Source organism: Etheostoma cragini, chromosome 21 (assembly GCF_013103735.1).
Source record: "Etheostoma cragini isolate CJK2018 chromosome 21, CSU_Ecrag_1.0, whole genome shotgun sequence".
Taxonomy (NCBI): domain Eukaryota; kingdom Metazoa; phylum Chordata; class Actinopteri; order Perciformes; family Percidae; genus Etheostoma; species Etheostoma cragini.
In genome coordinates this window covers 21536150-21547566 of record NC_048427.1, presented here as the reverse complement: position 1 = coordinate 21547566, position 11417 = coordinate 21536150, and the positions used below count along the sequence as shown (strand labels likewise).

At 46.0% G+C, this 11417-nt stretch overlaps 1 protein-coding gene and 1 long non-coding RNA gene across 7 annotated transcripts in view; one reads left to right on the top strand and one right to left on the bottom strand.

Annotated features, from left to right (window-relative positions):
• The window catches only part of LOC117936967, a 20887-nt gene extending 18577 nt beyond the window's left edge, over positions 1-2310 (top strand). Inside the window, exon 3 of the long non-coding RNA XR_004655064.1 lies at positions 2301-2310. This is a non-coding gene — a long non-coding RNA (uncharacterized LOC117936967). The remainder of the gene's footprint in view (positions 1-2300) is intronic.
• The window catches only part of LOC117936966 (protein shisa-6-like), a 61149-nt gene extending 49924 nt beyond the window's left edge, over positions 1-11225 (bottom strand). For all 6 annotated transcript variants that reach the window (XM_034860516.1, XM_034860519.1, XM_034860520.1 and 3 more), the window contains exons 1-3: positions 11131-11225; positions 9859-10759; positions 7648-7808 (exon numbers count right to left, since the gene is read on the bottom strand). In XM_034860516.1, the coding sequence (XP_034716407.1) occupies positions 7648-7808; positions 9859-10385 (688 nt within the window). In that variant the 5' untranslated portion in view covers positions 10386-10759; positions 11131-11225. The remainder of the gene's footprint in view (positions 1-7647; positions 7809-9858; positions 10760-11130) is intronic.
• Between the last annotated feature and the right edge of the window lie 192 nt (positions 11226-11417).

Genomic DNA, 11417 nt, shown 5'->3' with positions numbered 1-11417 from the left:
TATATATATATATATATATATATATATATATATATATTATTATTTATTTTTTTTACATTATGTGCTTACATAATTGCATAAGGGTTCTCCAATGTTTTTCTAGTCAGTTTTCTAAAATGATATCAGATTAATAAACAGAATGTGCCTTTGGAAAACTGGATGAATGGCTGCTGATAATGGGCATGTAGATACTGCATGAAATATCACTATGATGAGCACAGATGAAATGGCGGAGCAGGAAGAACCGCCCGCGGGTTCCCGCTCCGCTCCACCATCAGCGGAGAGAGAGAGGACGGCTTTACATTTTACTGCTTAATGCACTGCAATCCATACATGTTTGGGCACCATTTTATGTACGTTGTGTTGGTAAATGTAAGATGTTCTAGTCCAACACATGTCGTCTTCACATCACAAACAAGGAAATGAATTTGACCCTTCTCACTCCTGATTGGTCAGTGGCTGCATGTGGGACTGTTGAGATTGTAACGAGTAATGAAAGTGCGATGGGGGGCCCCGGCTGGCAATCAATGTCTTCCAGTGATGCGGGCCCCTGCTTACCGATAGCTACACGTCTCAATCACTCAATTCTCATTGGCTACCTGCCAATGTGGCGGGTAGATTGACAGTGTTACCCGCCAATTGCAAAATTGACCCGCATTTGGCTGTTGGTCGGGGGTTAATTTCAGGCCCTGCACACACGTGTTTAAAGTGCTTGGATTCTTTCATAATGAACATTGATTTCCGAAGTTGCCAGAGGACAAAATGTCCCCCCAGTCCAAGCAGAGGATTGGGTCAGTTCTTTGCCTTAAGAGTTCAATTCATTTTAACTTACAGGCCGAATGCAGAGCAAACGTTCCAACACTACGCTTTCACTTTAACCTATGAAATAGAAAAGATATGAAAATAATATATATTAAAGATGAAATTGCCTAGACAGAGAGCAGCGTAATGGTGCGAAAGTCTTCTATTTTTATTTGCTATGCGTGGTGTGTGCGACCCTTTTATACAGAAATGGATCCCAGTGGTGTAGTAAGTGTCTATATTTCTGTAAATGAAACTACCGATATACAGGAAGAGACTAAATGACTGGGAATGAGCATATTGGCAGTTTTATTTTGAGATTTTCTGTTGTTATTTCTTTACCCCCCCCACATCCTCTGATAACAGCTGACAGTAGATTGATGTTTCACGGCTCTGTGCCAGCTCCAAAAAACTGAAGAAACAACAACAATCCCAGAGGAATAGCTCTCGTCTCGCCTGTGACTCATACAATCCTTCCCCGTGTGTCACACAATCCTGCAGGTGGAGACGGTTAAAAGGTTAACATACGCTCCGCCAGCGGTCTGCATGAATTACACGTTCACGCAAACCCAACTTTTGGGGATGTAAATGGACTGTGTTTATATAGCACTTTTCTAGTCTTAACATCTACTTAAAGCTCTTTTACATAGTACAGGAACCATTAACCATTCACACACTGTGGCCGAGGCTGCTGTACAAGATACACACTCACACGCATTTACTCAGGGTTCAGCGTCTTGCCCAAGGACACTTTGACATGGGACTAGGGCCAGAGATCGAACCACTAACCTTCCGATTGGCAGGCAACCGCTCTACCACTGATCCACGGCCGCTAAAAGTAGTGATTATTTACATGGAGTCTGGTGGAGATATTCTGCTCTATACACGCTAAAAGTAGTGATTATTTACATGGAGTCTGGTGGAGATATGCTGCTCTATACACACTAAAAGTAGTGATTATTTACATGGAGTCTGGTGGAGATATGCTGCTCTATACACGCTAAAAGCAGTGATCATTTATATTGAGTCGGGTAGGTTTGGTGATAGTGATTTTGTGGCTGTTTCATTTGAAACTATCTAACTCTTCAACTAAAAGGTCTATCTCTGTAGGCATCCTTTCCATAATGTTGTCTATTAGAGATAAGAAAACAGTGTTTGGCTTTTCCATCCTGTTCTCGAACGGAGAGCTTCCAGTGGTGTCTTTTCCTCAGGCACAGATAAGAGGGGAAATGGTAAGACAGTTAGCCTTACAAGCAAACCTTGTGCCATGATCCCCAGAAAAAAAGCAACATGTTTGAGCCACCCACAAACCACAGCTCTCCGTGCGCTGCTGTCACGGCCACACATGGAGGATCTGCTGGGGTTGTTTTCCCATTCAGTCATTGCAGCAATTCTGTATGACAGACACACACACCATGTGTCTTCCTTTGTCACCTTTGTCATTGGTAGGCCACTCCACGAGCCACTGCGTCAACCCTCCAATCGGAAGGCCCCTTCAGAAGCTCCCACTCCCAGCTCATTAAGGTGAGCTAGAGTAAAGAGCCAGCAGGGGGAAGCTACGCAGTAGGAATTTATCGTCCTTGATACAAAGAATATCGTGACTTTCACCTCAACCATGAGCTGAGGATTCATACGGTAATACGTTTTTTAATCAGACTTCTTCACTGGACACCTGAACCTCTGAATTACCTCTGAGAGCGGGAACATGTGAATAATAAGATAATTATATCATGAAGCGAGCTGGATGTGGCCTGCATCAGGGGGGTGATCCCACTCCAAGGTGGATGAAGCTCCAACACAGCCAGGCGGAGGTCATTTGCATGCTACATAGATTTTTATAGCATTATCAGATGCCGATCTGCTGGAGTGGACATCATCTCGATAAAGTCGTTCAGCTGGAGCTCGCCATCGCATATCATCCTATCTTTGTCTTCCTCTCAGTCTGAGATACACGCTGGAGCTTTTTGAATGCCGTCTTGGTAAATGCATGCCCCCTTTTCTCTTAACCCTGCCCCCGTCCTCCCGTGACTGTAATGGTGCAGTGCAGTAAGTCCTGATCCACAACCAGTCCATAATGAAATGGTAGCACTGCTGGAAAGAGATGCTGATGGATCCCTGCCTCCAAACACACACACACACACACACACACACACACACACACACGAGTACTCAGGGGGCAAAAGGTCCAGCTGCATAATCGGGGGCAATTATGAGATCTAGGGCAGGAGACAATTAGGGAGGGTCTCTCAGATGCTGAGGTTTAACACAGGTGCACTCAGGAGGAAGCTTCTATTAAACATGTTGATGCAGTCAGCAGAGAACATGTGGGGGGGCAGCAAGGTCACAGTGGGGATGTTCTACCTGCACAGTACCCGTTAATTGGAGGGAGAAGAGGGAGGTGTTTTGTGTGGGTGGGTGTGTGTTAAAAGTTCCTTTTGGTGAATAATTAGAGTAAGTTCATTATTGTTTTATTATTTAGGCATTTCTTGTTTGTTACTCTCCACACACACACACACACACACACACTCACCACACACACACTGACCCCCCACACACACACACACACACACACACACACAGCATCGTGCTATGAAAATATGTGAAGGTCATGTCAGAGCTGCTAAATGGCTGAGATGTTATTCTCTCATCAGGATGCTGATTGGCCACAGCGGCTGACCTTTGAGCGCCCGGCTCTGACTAAATGACCCACGGCTCCGATGCTTGCCGTGCTGGAGGAGCTCCGTCACGGAGAGGCGCTGGCCGCTCCGACATTGTCATCCCTATATTCTGCTTGTTCTGGTTCCTCTGGTGCAGCAAACACAGAGCCATAACTCATAATCCAGTTTGCCTATTCTTTGTTTTTTTGAAGGACAAATTGTTTTTCTTTGGTTTCTGTTGAGTAAACTGAGACGGAGGAAACAGCTTCTCTCTGCACTACCTGAAAACTATATTTCATCATTCTGCGTATTAGGAAAATGTCAGAGAGGAAACCAAGCAACACTTTTCAAAAAACAAAAAGAGAGGCAAAGCGTTGCCTGTGGTGTGTGGTAAATAAATCCTGTTCATGTGAAGAGAGCTGGGGGCACACGGCGCTGCTGGAGAACTGGTTATTGTTTACTTTAACCAGAGGCCAATTCTGGTTAAGGTATCTCCTCCTCCCTTTCAAGGTCTGCTCCGTGTTGTGGCCGGGGGGGGGGGGGGGGGGGGGGGGGGGGGGGGGGGGCTCTGTGTTTACATCCCCACCTAAAACAAGACTCTGAGCCCACAACAATGCAGAGTGGATGTGAATAGAAATAGCAGCACTTGTGCTGGTATCATATTATGCAGCATGTACTCTTTTGCTTGGGGCTGTTTTTTTTTTGAAGGAATATCTCGTTCTAAAAACGCAGGGAAGTTTTTGCAGTGCACCAAGGCTACCATGTCACTCCACACGGCCCGCAATGGGAAAATATACATCAGCATGTATTTTTAGAATTGAGTCTAAACAAATCTCTGAGGATGAAATAACTGATTACTGCTGCAAGCAGCCGGGCATGGTCGCATGGTGAGGATGGGACGAGGAACGGATATTATTCCCAATTTTGACATTAATTAATAGGATCCTCTTAGGCCCTTTAGCCACTTGCTTTGTGAGGTCTCTCCACCTGATTTAAAAGTGTCTGAAAAAGCCTCCGGATGTGAAGTGCCATTTCTTCTCTCCTTAAGAGGCCTGCTTCCCCGCTCTGTGCCAAATGTCCATTTGGGCGCACATGAATATGCATTTTCCAGAGAGCGAGTGCACCTTGGAGCCTGTGAAGGCATCGAGCGGAGCTCCAAATTTATATGCACACATTAACCACGCTTTGGCCCGGGCTGTCACTGTCTTTCATGTCCAACCCCATCAGGACTGCCCTGGTCCCCCGATGAAGGCGCTGCTACACTGAGCTCAGTTGTGTTCTCGTTGCAGTGATTGTGTGCAAGCAGGCCAAATAGTCCCAGCCAAGCACAGAGACAGAAAAAGAGATGCTCGACCTTTACTGAGTAGAAATGCATGCAAGGACTTAGTGAACGCAGCCTGCCACGTGCAGCTGTGTGTCCGCCGTGCACGGCTGGCTACTGACCATCAGCGGTAGACCGATGCAGCAGACGAGAGAGGGAGACACTAAGTGAACCAACGCTGAGCTGCAAGAAAATGTTCCCAGCAAGTGTTTGATAGACGGCAATGTGGCAGAAAGAGGCCAGCTTAGCACAACACACAAGAGTCTGTCGGCCTGAACACCGCTGAAAGAACGCACGATTTATTATTTAGAGAACAAGAAGCAAAACTAGTTTTCTGTCCTGTAGTCCAATCCGCCGTAACAGCTGCATGTTCTGTATCAGCTGCACTGCGCTGGTCGCCGCCGCCATGACGCAGCACACAGTCTTTTTAAAATATCCAGATCCGTGTCTGATGATTGGGACGAGGAGCTGGAAGTGGCTCCACACGTGCCCCCCCCCCCCACCACGAGATAAAGGAAACTGGTACGAGAGGTCTTACAGGAAGTTTATGTGCTTAGTTTGGATAAAGGTCAGAACTGATATGGCCCCCAAAGGGGAGTGTTTGTGTGATGCTGATCGAACCCGGGCCAAACGGCAGGTGTGTGGGGGGGGTGAGTTTCATTCCGGGGATTGTTTCAGGAAGAAGCGGCACGCGGCAGGCTGCCGGCTGCAAACCACACGCTTTCACACGGAGAACACTAAGACGCTGAAAGACTATTCTCACAGCACAACTCTGTGAATTAAAACCTGAAGAACACCACGGAGGGCGGGCTCGCCGAGACGTAGGACCCACTCATGCAGGCAAGCGCAGGTCTCGTCCTGACACTGAACGCATCATGGTAATGTTACGAGCTAGGTTGGCCTTTAGCAGCCGTGTTTCTGTGTTCTATGAGCCCGGGTTAGCTTAGCATTGTAACAGTAACTATTTCTCATCATAATCAAGATGAATGAGAGCATGTGGCTGAGTAGCATCATCAGTGGTTTAAAGATTTATTTTTTGATCTATTGCTTAACTCTGATTTACCATTAAGGCTACTGAGGAATTCCTTTCCCAATGATGGAGATGTACTCTAATTTTGTCTTATTATACAGAAAGTGTTTTCTCTATCTTTGTGGAAGACTTAGGTGCGTGTAAACTTTTAGTTTTGGGTTGTTTTGGGTCTCTTCATAGTCGCCCAAAACGGCTCGGGTGCTGGACCTAAACCTTTTGATGGCAGGGATACTGGAGCATGCTGACACAGACACGTGTAATGGTCTGAACGGCCGAGGGGGACCTGATCGGGTCCAGGTAGTTCTGTAGGTGTCCCCATAGTGCCAACACACTCCTGGTCCTCACACAAATACATATTTCTGGGCATCTGGGTAGCATCGAGGTTCACTCCTCTCACATGCTGCACGTCTCCCCCCCCCTCCTCTTTCATGTCTAAGCTCTCAAAATAAAGGCCTAAACAAATGGCCCAAAACATCTTTAAAAAGAAAAGAAAAGATTAAGAAATATGATCCATATTAGCTGTGATAGTATGAACTGCATGTTGCTGTGTTGTAGTGTAGGGGGGTATGGTGGGGGTGGGAATGACCAGAGGCCCCACCCTACAAATAGCATGATACTTTATTATTGTGTTTTTAACACATTGTAATAAATGATTTCCCCAAAGGAAAACTTTGTCAACATCTCCAAAGTAAAAAGATCCATTTCTCTGTTTGTTCTGGTGAACTTAAAAAGCAATCCATTTTATTATTCTAGTACCAAAGAGGGAAATTCTCATGTGCAATTTAAGTAATAATAGATCAATTCTTGGTGTGTATCACTAAAGTATTGCCAAGAAAACTATTATGATAGTATGCTGTATTGATTTTTTCCCCACCCCTAGAAGTACAATGTGATGATCCCTGTTTCATGAACAAAAGCAAAACTGATGTTCTTCTATGTCAATTCATAAAACATCTTTTGAAAAATATAGAAATATTCCGAAAATATTGCAGAGACTGTTATGCACATTGCTGTGCTCCAAAATGTCATCTTTTGAGTTGTGGAGAAATATCTCCACCCAGAAAGGAAAAGTGTTTTACCTAAAAGTTCAAAATCGGCAGATTTGGAGACATATTTCACTGGACAGCGACATTTCACACAGTAATAATTCTTTGCTTGATGTATTCTACCTATATGTGTTCATAAGTCTTTTTAAAGCTACTACACTTTTCCCTATTGGAATATTTCTGTACTTATCATTAGCACTCATCTTTTGTTTTTTTCTTTCCATCTCACTGACTCCTTTGTGATTCCCGTCTCTCATTATTTTCCATCTGTGTCCCTCTCCTTGAGTGTCTTTGCCTCTTTCGATCTGTTAACACCTGCTTTGTGGAGGAGGCTGCCGGCGCTGACTGGCTTCCCCTGGACCAAGCTGCTTTTCCTGATGTCGGCCTTATTACCGATGTAGGCGCCCTGCCTGTTGTCTGAATGAATGGGTTAAATCCCGCCGTGTGATTCCCCCCCTCAGTGACTGGAGGCCATCACTTGCAGCCTGTCAGAGAGTGCAGGGCCTCGCTACCTTGCCAGCCTGTAATTATCTCCGCTAGCTGGCCCGTCTTTTCTCTGTCGCTCTCTCCCTCGCACTCTCTCGCTCAAATCGGATGATTACTGGATGTTAACAACAGAGATTACACGCTGAAAGGGTGAGCACAGTGGCTGCTCTTTGGAGGGGAATGCAGAATCTTGCACCGAAATAATCAATGTATTGCAAACTGAAGAAAGAGCCGCTGAGAGTGAAGCTGACGTCTCTACTAGTGGATGCTTGTGAGTATGGAGTGGAGAGAGAAGGGAGCTCTTACCGTGGTTGGATTTGGAGGTGTGAACAGGGGTGTAGTGGTTCTTGGATGAGGTTCTGACCGGCGTGTTGTCTTTGGGCGAGCCGTTCATCGCTGCAAAGTTCTCGCAGTCGTATTGCGAGATGGGGATGGGCCCCTGCTGCCTCAGGATGTCTGCGAGGGCCCTGCAACGCAACAACACCAAACAAGAAGGCTGTTAATGCTGCACCATGGTTCTCTTGTTGTACACTTTTCCCTCTCAGTGCACCTGAACTCAGATTAAAATGAGGTGATGGCACGTCTGTTTTCTGCACGCCGAACGGCTGCTAATCGTCGACACAGTGTTGTGCTATTAGGAGTGATTCAGGGCTGCTCTGTTCTGCTTTTTATACATCTGGGAACATGACGAATGTTCATTTGCAAGAGAAACTACATTGGATGTGTGCGTATCTTGTCTAATTGGGTTGAATTTGAATGTTTTTCAGACAGCACCAGGTGCATGTGGAAGGATGGAGTCCTCGAGGGAGGAGAGAGAGGAAGAGAGGGAGAAGCAATCACGATGAAAGAAAGTTCAAAAAGTGTTTGTTTGCTCTTTCTGAAAGAGGAAATCAAATTACTTTCACAGCGCTGCAGCAGCTCAAAGCTTTTGCACAACTACAAATGTATCACCGATGTAACCTTTGCTTTTAAATTAATATTTAGCTTAACCCCCCCCCCCCTGCTCTTTATTGAATGTGCAGCGGTGCATGCATGTCACACAACCTTGATACAGCCGCAACGTTAACACTATCCATTATTCACAGTCGTAAGTGTTGAATAATGCATCCAATAAAAAAAGCCATTTAATCTGGAGGAAATAACATGTGTCAGCATTGTTTCCTGATGTAGGACCGGTCTGCAACCTCTGGTCCACGCCGACTCCCGGGGCCTCACCACATTGGCATAGTCAGTGAGGAGCTGAGATGCAATCATTCGCCATGGTATCCCATCTCTGCTGAGCCTTCTTGTCAAAACCCACCTGAACACACCGGACAGCCCTGTGCTGTCGTGCAGAGGGCGGGGGGGGGGGGGGGGGGGGGGGGGGGGGGGGGGGAGTATGATGTTTGACAGCTGGCTGCCTGGACTTGGTTGTCTCTTGTGCCAAATATCTGGTCCATAGTGATTCAAACATGCCAGACGCCACTTTTATCCCAGCTTAACGGAAAATTCTAATATATAAATGTTCAGGGGCAAATAATTAGAGTAAGACACACACAAACACACACTCACTCCATGCGCACCAGACTGCCACGATCACTGTATAGTTCTCTTTTAACTCCTGTCTAATTATTTGTATCTTTCATTCCCGTGCACTTCTTTGGGATTTAACATCTGCTGCCATTCTAATCTGATGTGAAACACTCACACACACTGTCAGCATGATTTAGAGTTTGCTATTTCTAATATAGGGAAAGAAACACTTAACACTTAAGATATAAATATAATATGTATAAGTTTTATTATGGTACACCGTCGTCTACTGCATTAACATGGCTCAAGGCTTGTTTCTCAATGTATCTTGACCTTTGACCTCTGACTGCAAACAGATATATTACACATATATATACACTATACTGTTATAAGACCATAACAGTCATGGTTTATATATCTAGCACGTGATGAGCTCTTAGGATGGGACTTTGATTCTCTTTCTATGTCACTGAGTGGCAATTTTAGACCCTTTTTAGGGGGGCTCAAGCTGCTATTTCACCTCAGCCCCCCCAAAAGAATATATATACAGTATACATATATAAATAATTTCAGAGTTCACCAACTTGTCTGTTAGTGACAGAAGAAAAACAATTACAGGTTCAAAGAAAAAGCTTTAACATCCTGTGGCGCTGTCACCGATGCTCTGCACCTGTGACCCCGTCAAGGAACGTTTTAGTTTGTATTTATGTATTGTTTACACCTCATTATTATTTCATTTGATTCTGGTGGTCCATAAAGGGACTTTTGTAGTTTTTCTTCACATGTTCAATATGTTGCATTTATCCTCTGTTATAATAATAAATACACATATTCAATGTTTGCAAGGCACTGTATTGTCTCACACTGTCATTAGGGGCTGAGCCCCCCTAAAGGTCTTGTCCTAGAATCGTCCCTGGGGGAGAACAAGTACTGATGAGCAGAGTAAATATATTTCAGCATGGATTCCCATTATATGTGATATATGTATGTCTTCTGCCCACTCACCTGTGTATATTCATTTCCTGAGGCGGCTCTGTAGCTTTGTCGTAGGCGACTTTGACCGACACCCCCACCACTATGAGAAAGGCTATGATCCCACAGGTGATGTACACCGCCGTGCTGGTCTGGTCCATGCTCGGATCGTACGTTTCCCCGGTGGGGATGGGGGACGGGGCGACCGTCTGCACCCACACCGGCGTCTGGTAGTTCTTGCAGGCTTTCTGATCCAGCCGGTCTTTCTTGTACTCGCAGCAGAAGCGCAGGTAGCACGTCCCGCAGCAGTACCGGTGGTCCGTGTTGTTGCACTCGAACAGTTTATCATACTGCCCGCTCACGTCGTAGTAGCCCAGGCAAGTGTCGTGGTTGGTGGCGGGCGCCGGCTGCAGTGGCTTCTGCGGGACGGCCGTGGGGACCGCCGTGGCTTTGGGAGCCTTCCGGGGCGCCGGCTTGGGCTTTTTACCGCCTGCAGCGGCGCTCAGTACGCAGAGCGGGTCCAGGTATATTATCAGGAACAAAAGGTGCCGTATCCCCATTGTAGTGTGAAGAACTTAAGACTGATGTTTCGGCGAAGACACTTTAATTCTAGTTGGGCATGTAGGGTTTAGTCTGGTGTAAGTTTGGCCGCCGAGTCTGCCCCTGCTCGCTCAGTCTCCTGTGCCGCCGTCATGCTGAAATCAACTCTGAGTAGACTGATGTCAAGGGCATTTCTTGGCTGCTATTATGCAACGGAAAAACTGCGACCCATCGTGGCAGCAGAGCATCGTATCCTGACCGGGAGGAGAGCTGCTGGGTGCCCGGGCTCTGCGCGCTCTCCCTCGGCTGAGCGGCGTTCGAGAGCCGCGGTGCGTCGCTGTCCACGGTGCTGATTCCTGGAGCCCAGGTCACTTCTGCTCCAGTCAAAGTTAGGCTGGAGAAACAAATAAGCCAAATGGGCTCATTAGATATTATCACCACGTCAGAGTCACGTCATTATTTAATTATTCCAAATAACTAGACGGGTTCTGCCATGAGAATCCATTCCGTTTGGAGTCCCTTTTTGCAGTTTGCATGACACATTCAACTTGGTAGCATGACAAAATCTGTCGAACACAACACTAACATCTTCTAGATGAATGTGGTATGTCATCTGTATGTTTAGCATCACAACATACCAATGCTGCTTACAACCGGCTACAGGACAATTACTGATAGTGTTTTCAAATACAATTCACAGATAACTTTAATACATTAACATTTCTTGATATACCAAAAGAGTGAGAGTGTAAAAAGACAGCCTACCTCAGTTAGGATACCCGCTGGGGAGTTGCTCTCTGTCTGTGTCTCTGAAAGTGAGGAGAATATCAGAGCTGTAAACCCCTCTCTCCCTCCCTCCCTCTCTCTTCTCTCTCTACTTCTTCTCTCCTCCTTATCGGCTTTCTCCCTCCCTCCGTATCTTACATCATTTCAGTGCTGGCGTCAGAACTCAGTCAAGTAACCAAGCAAGAAAGCAAGCCTGCTCATTGGCATTGACACGTCTAAATGAAATGGCTGCAAAGACCTCTGTCTGCCGAACATGTCTGTGTGCG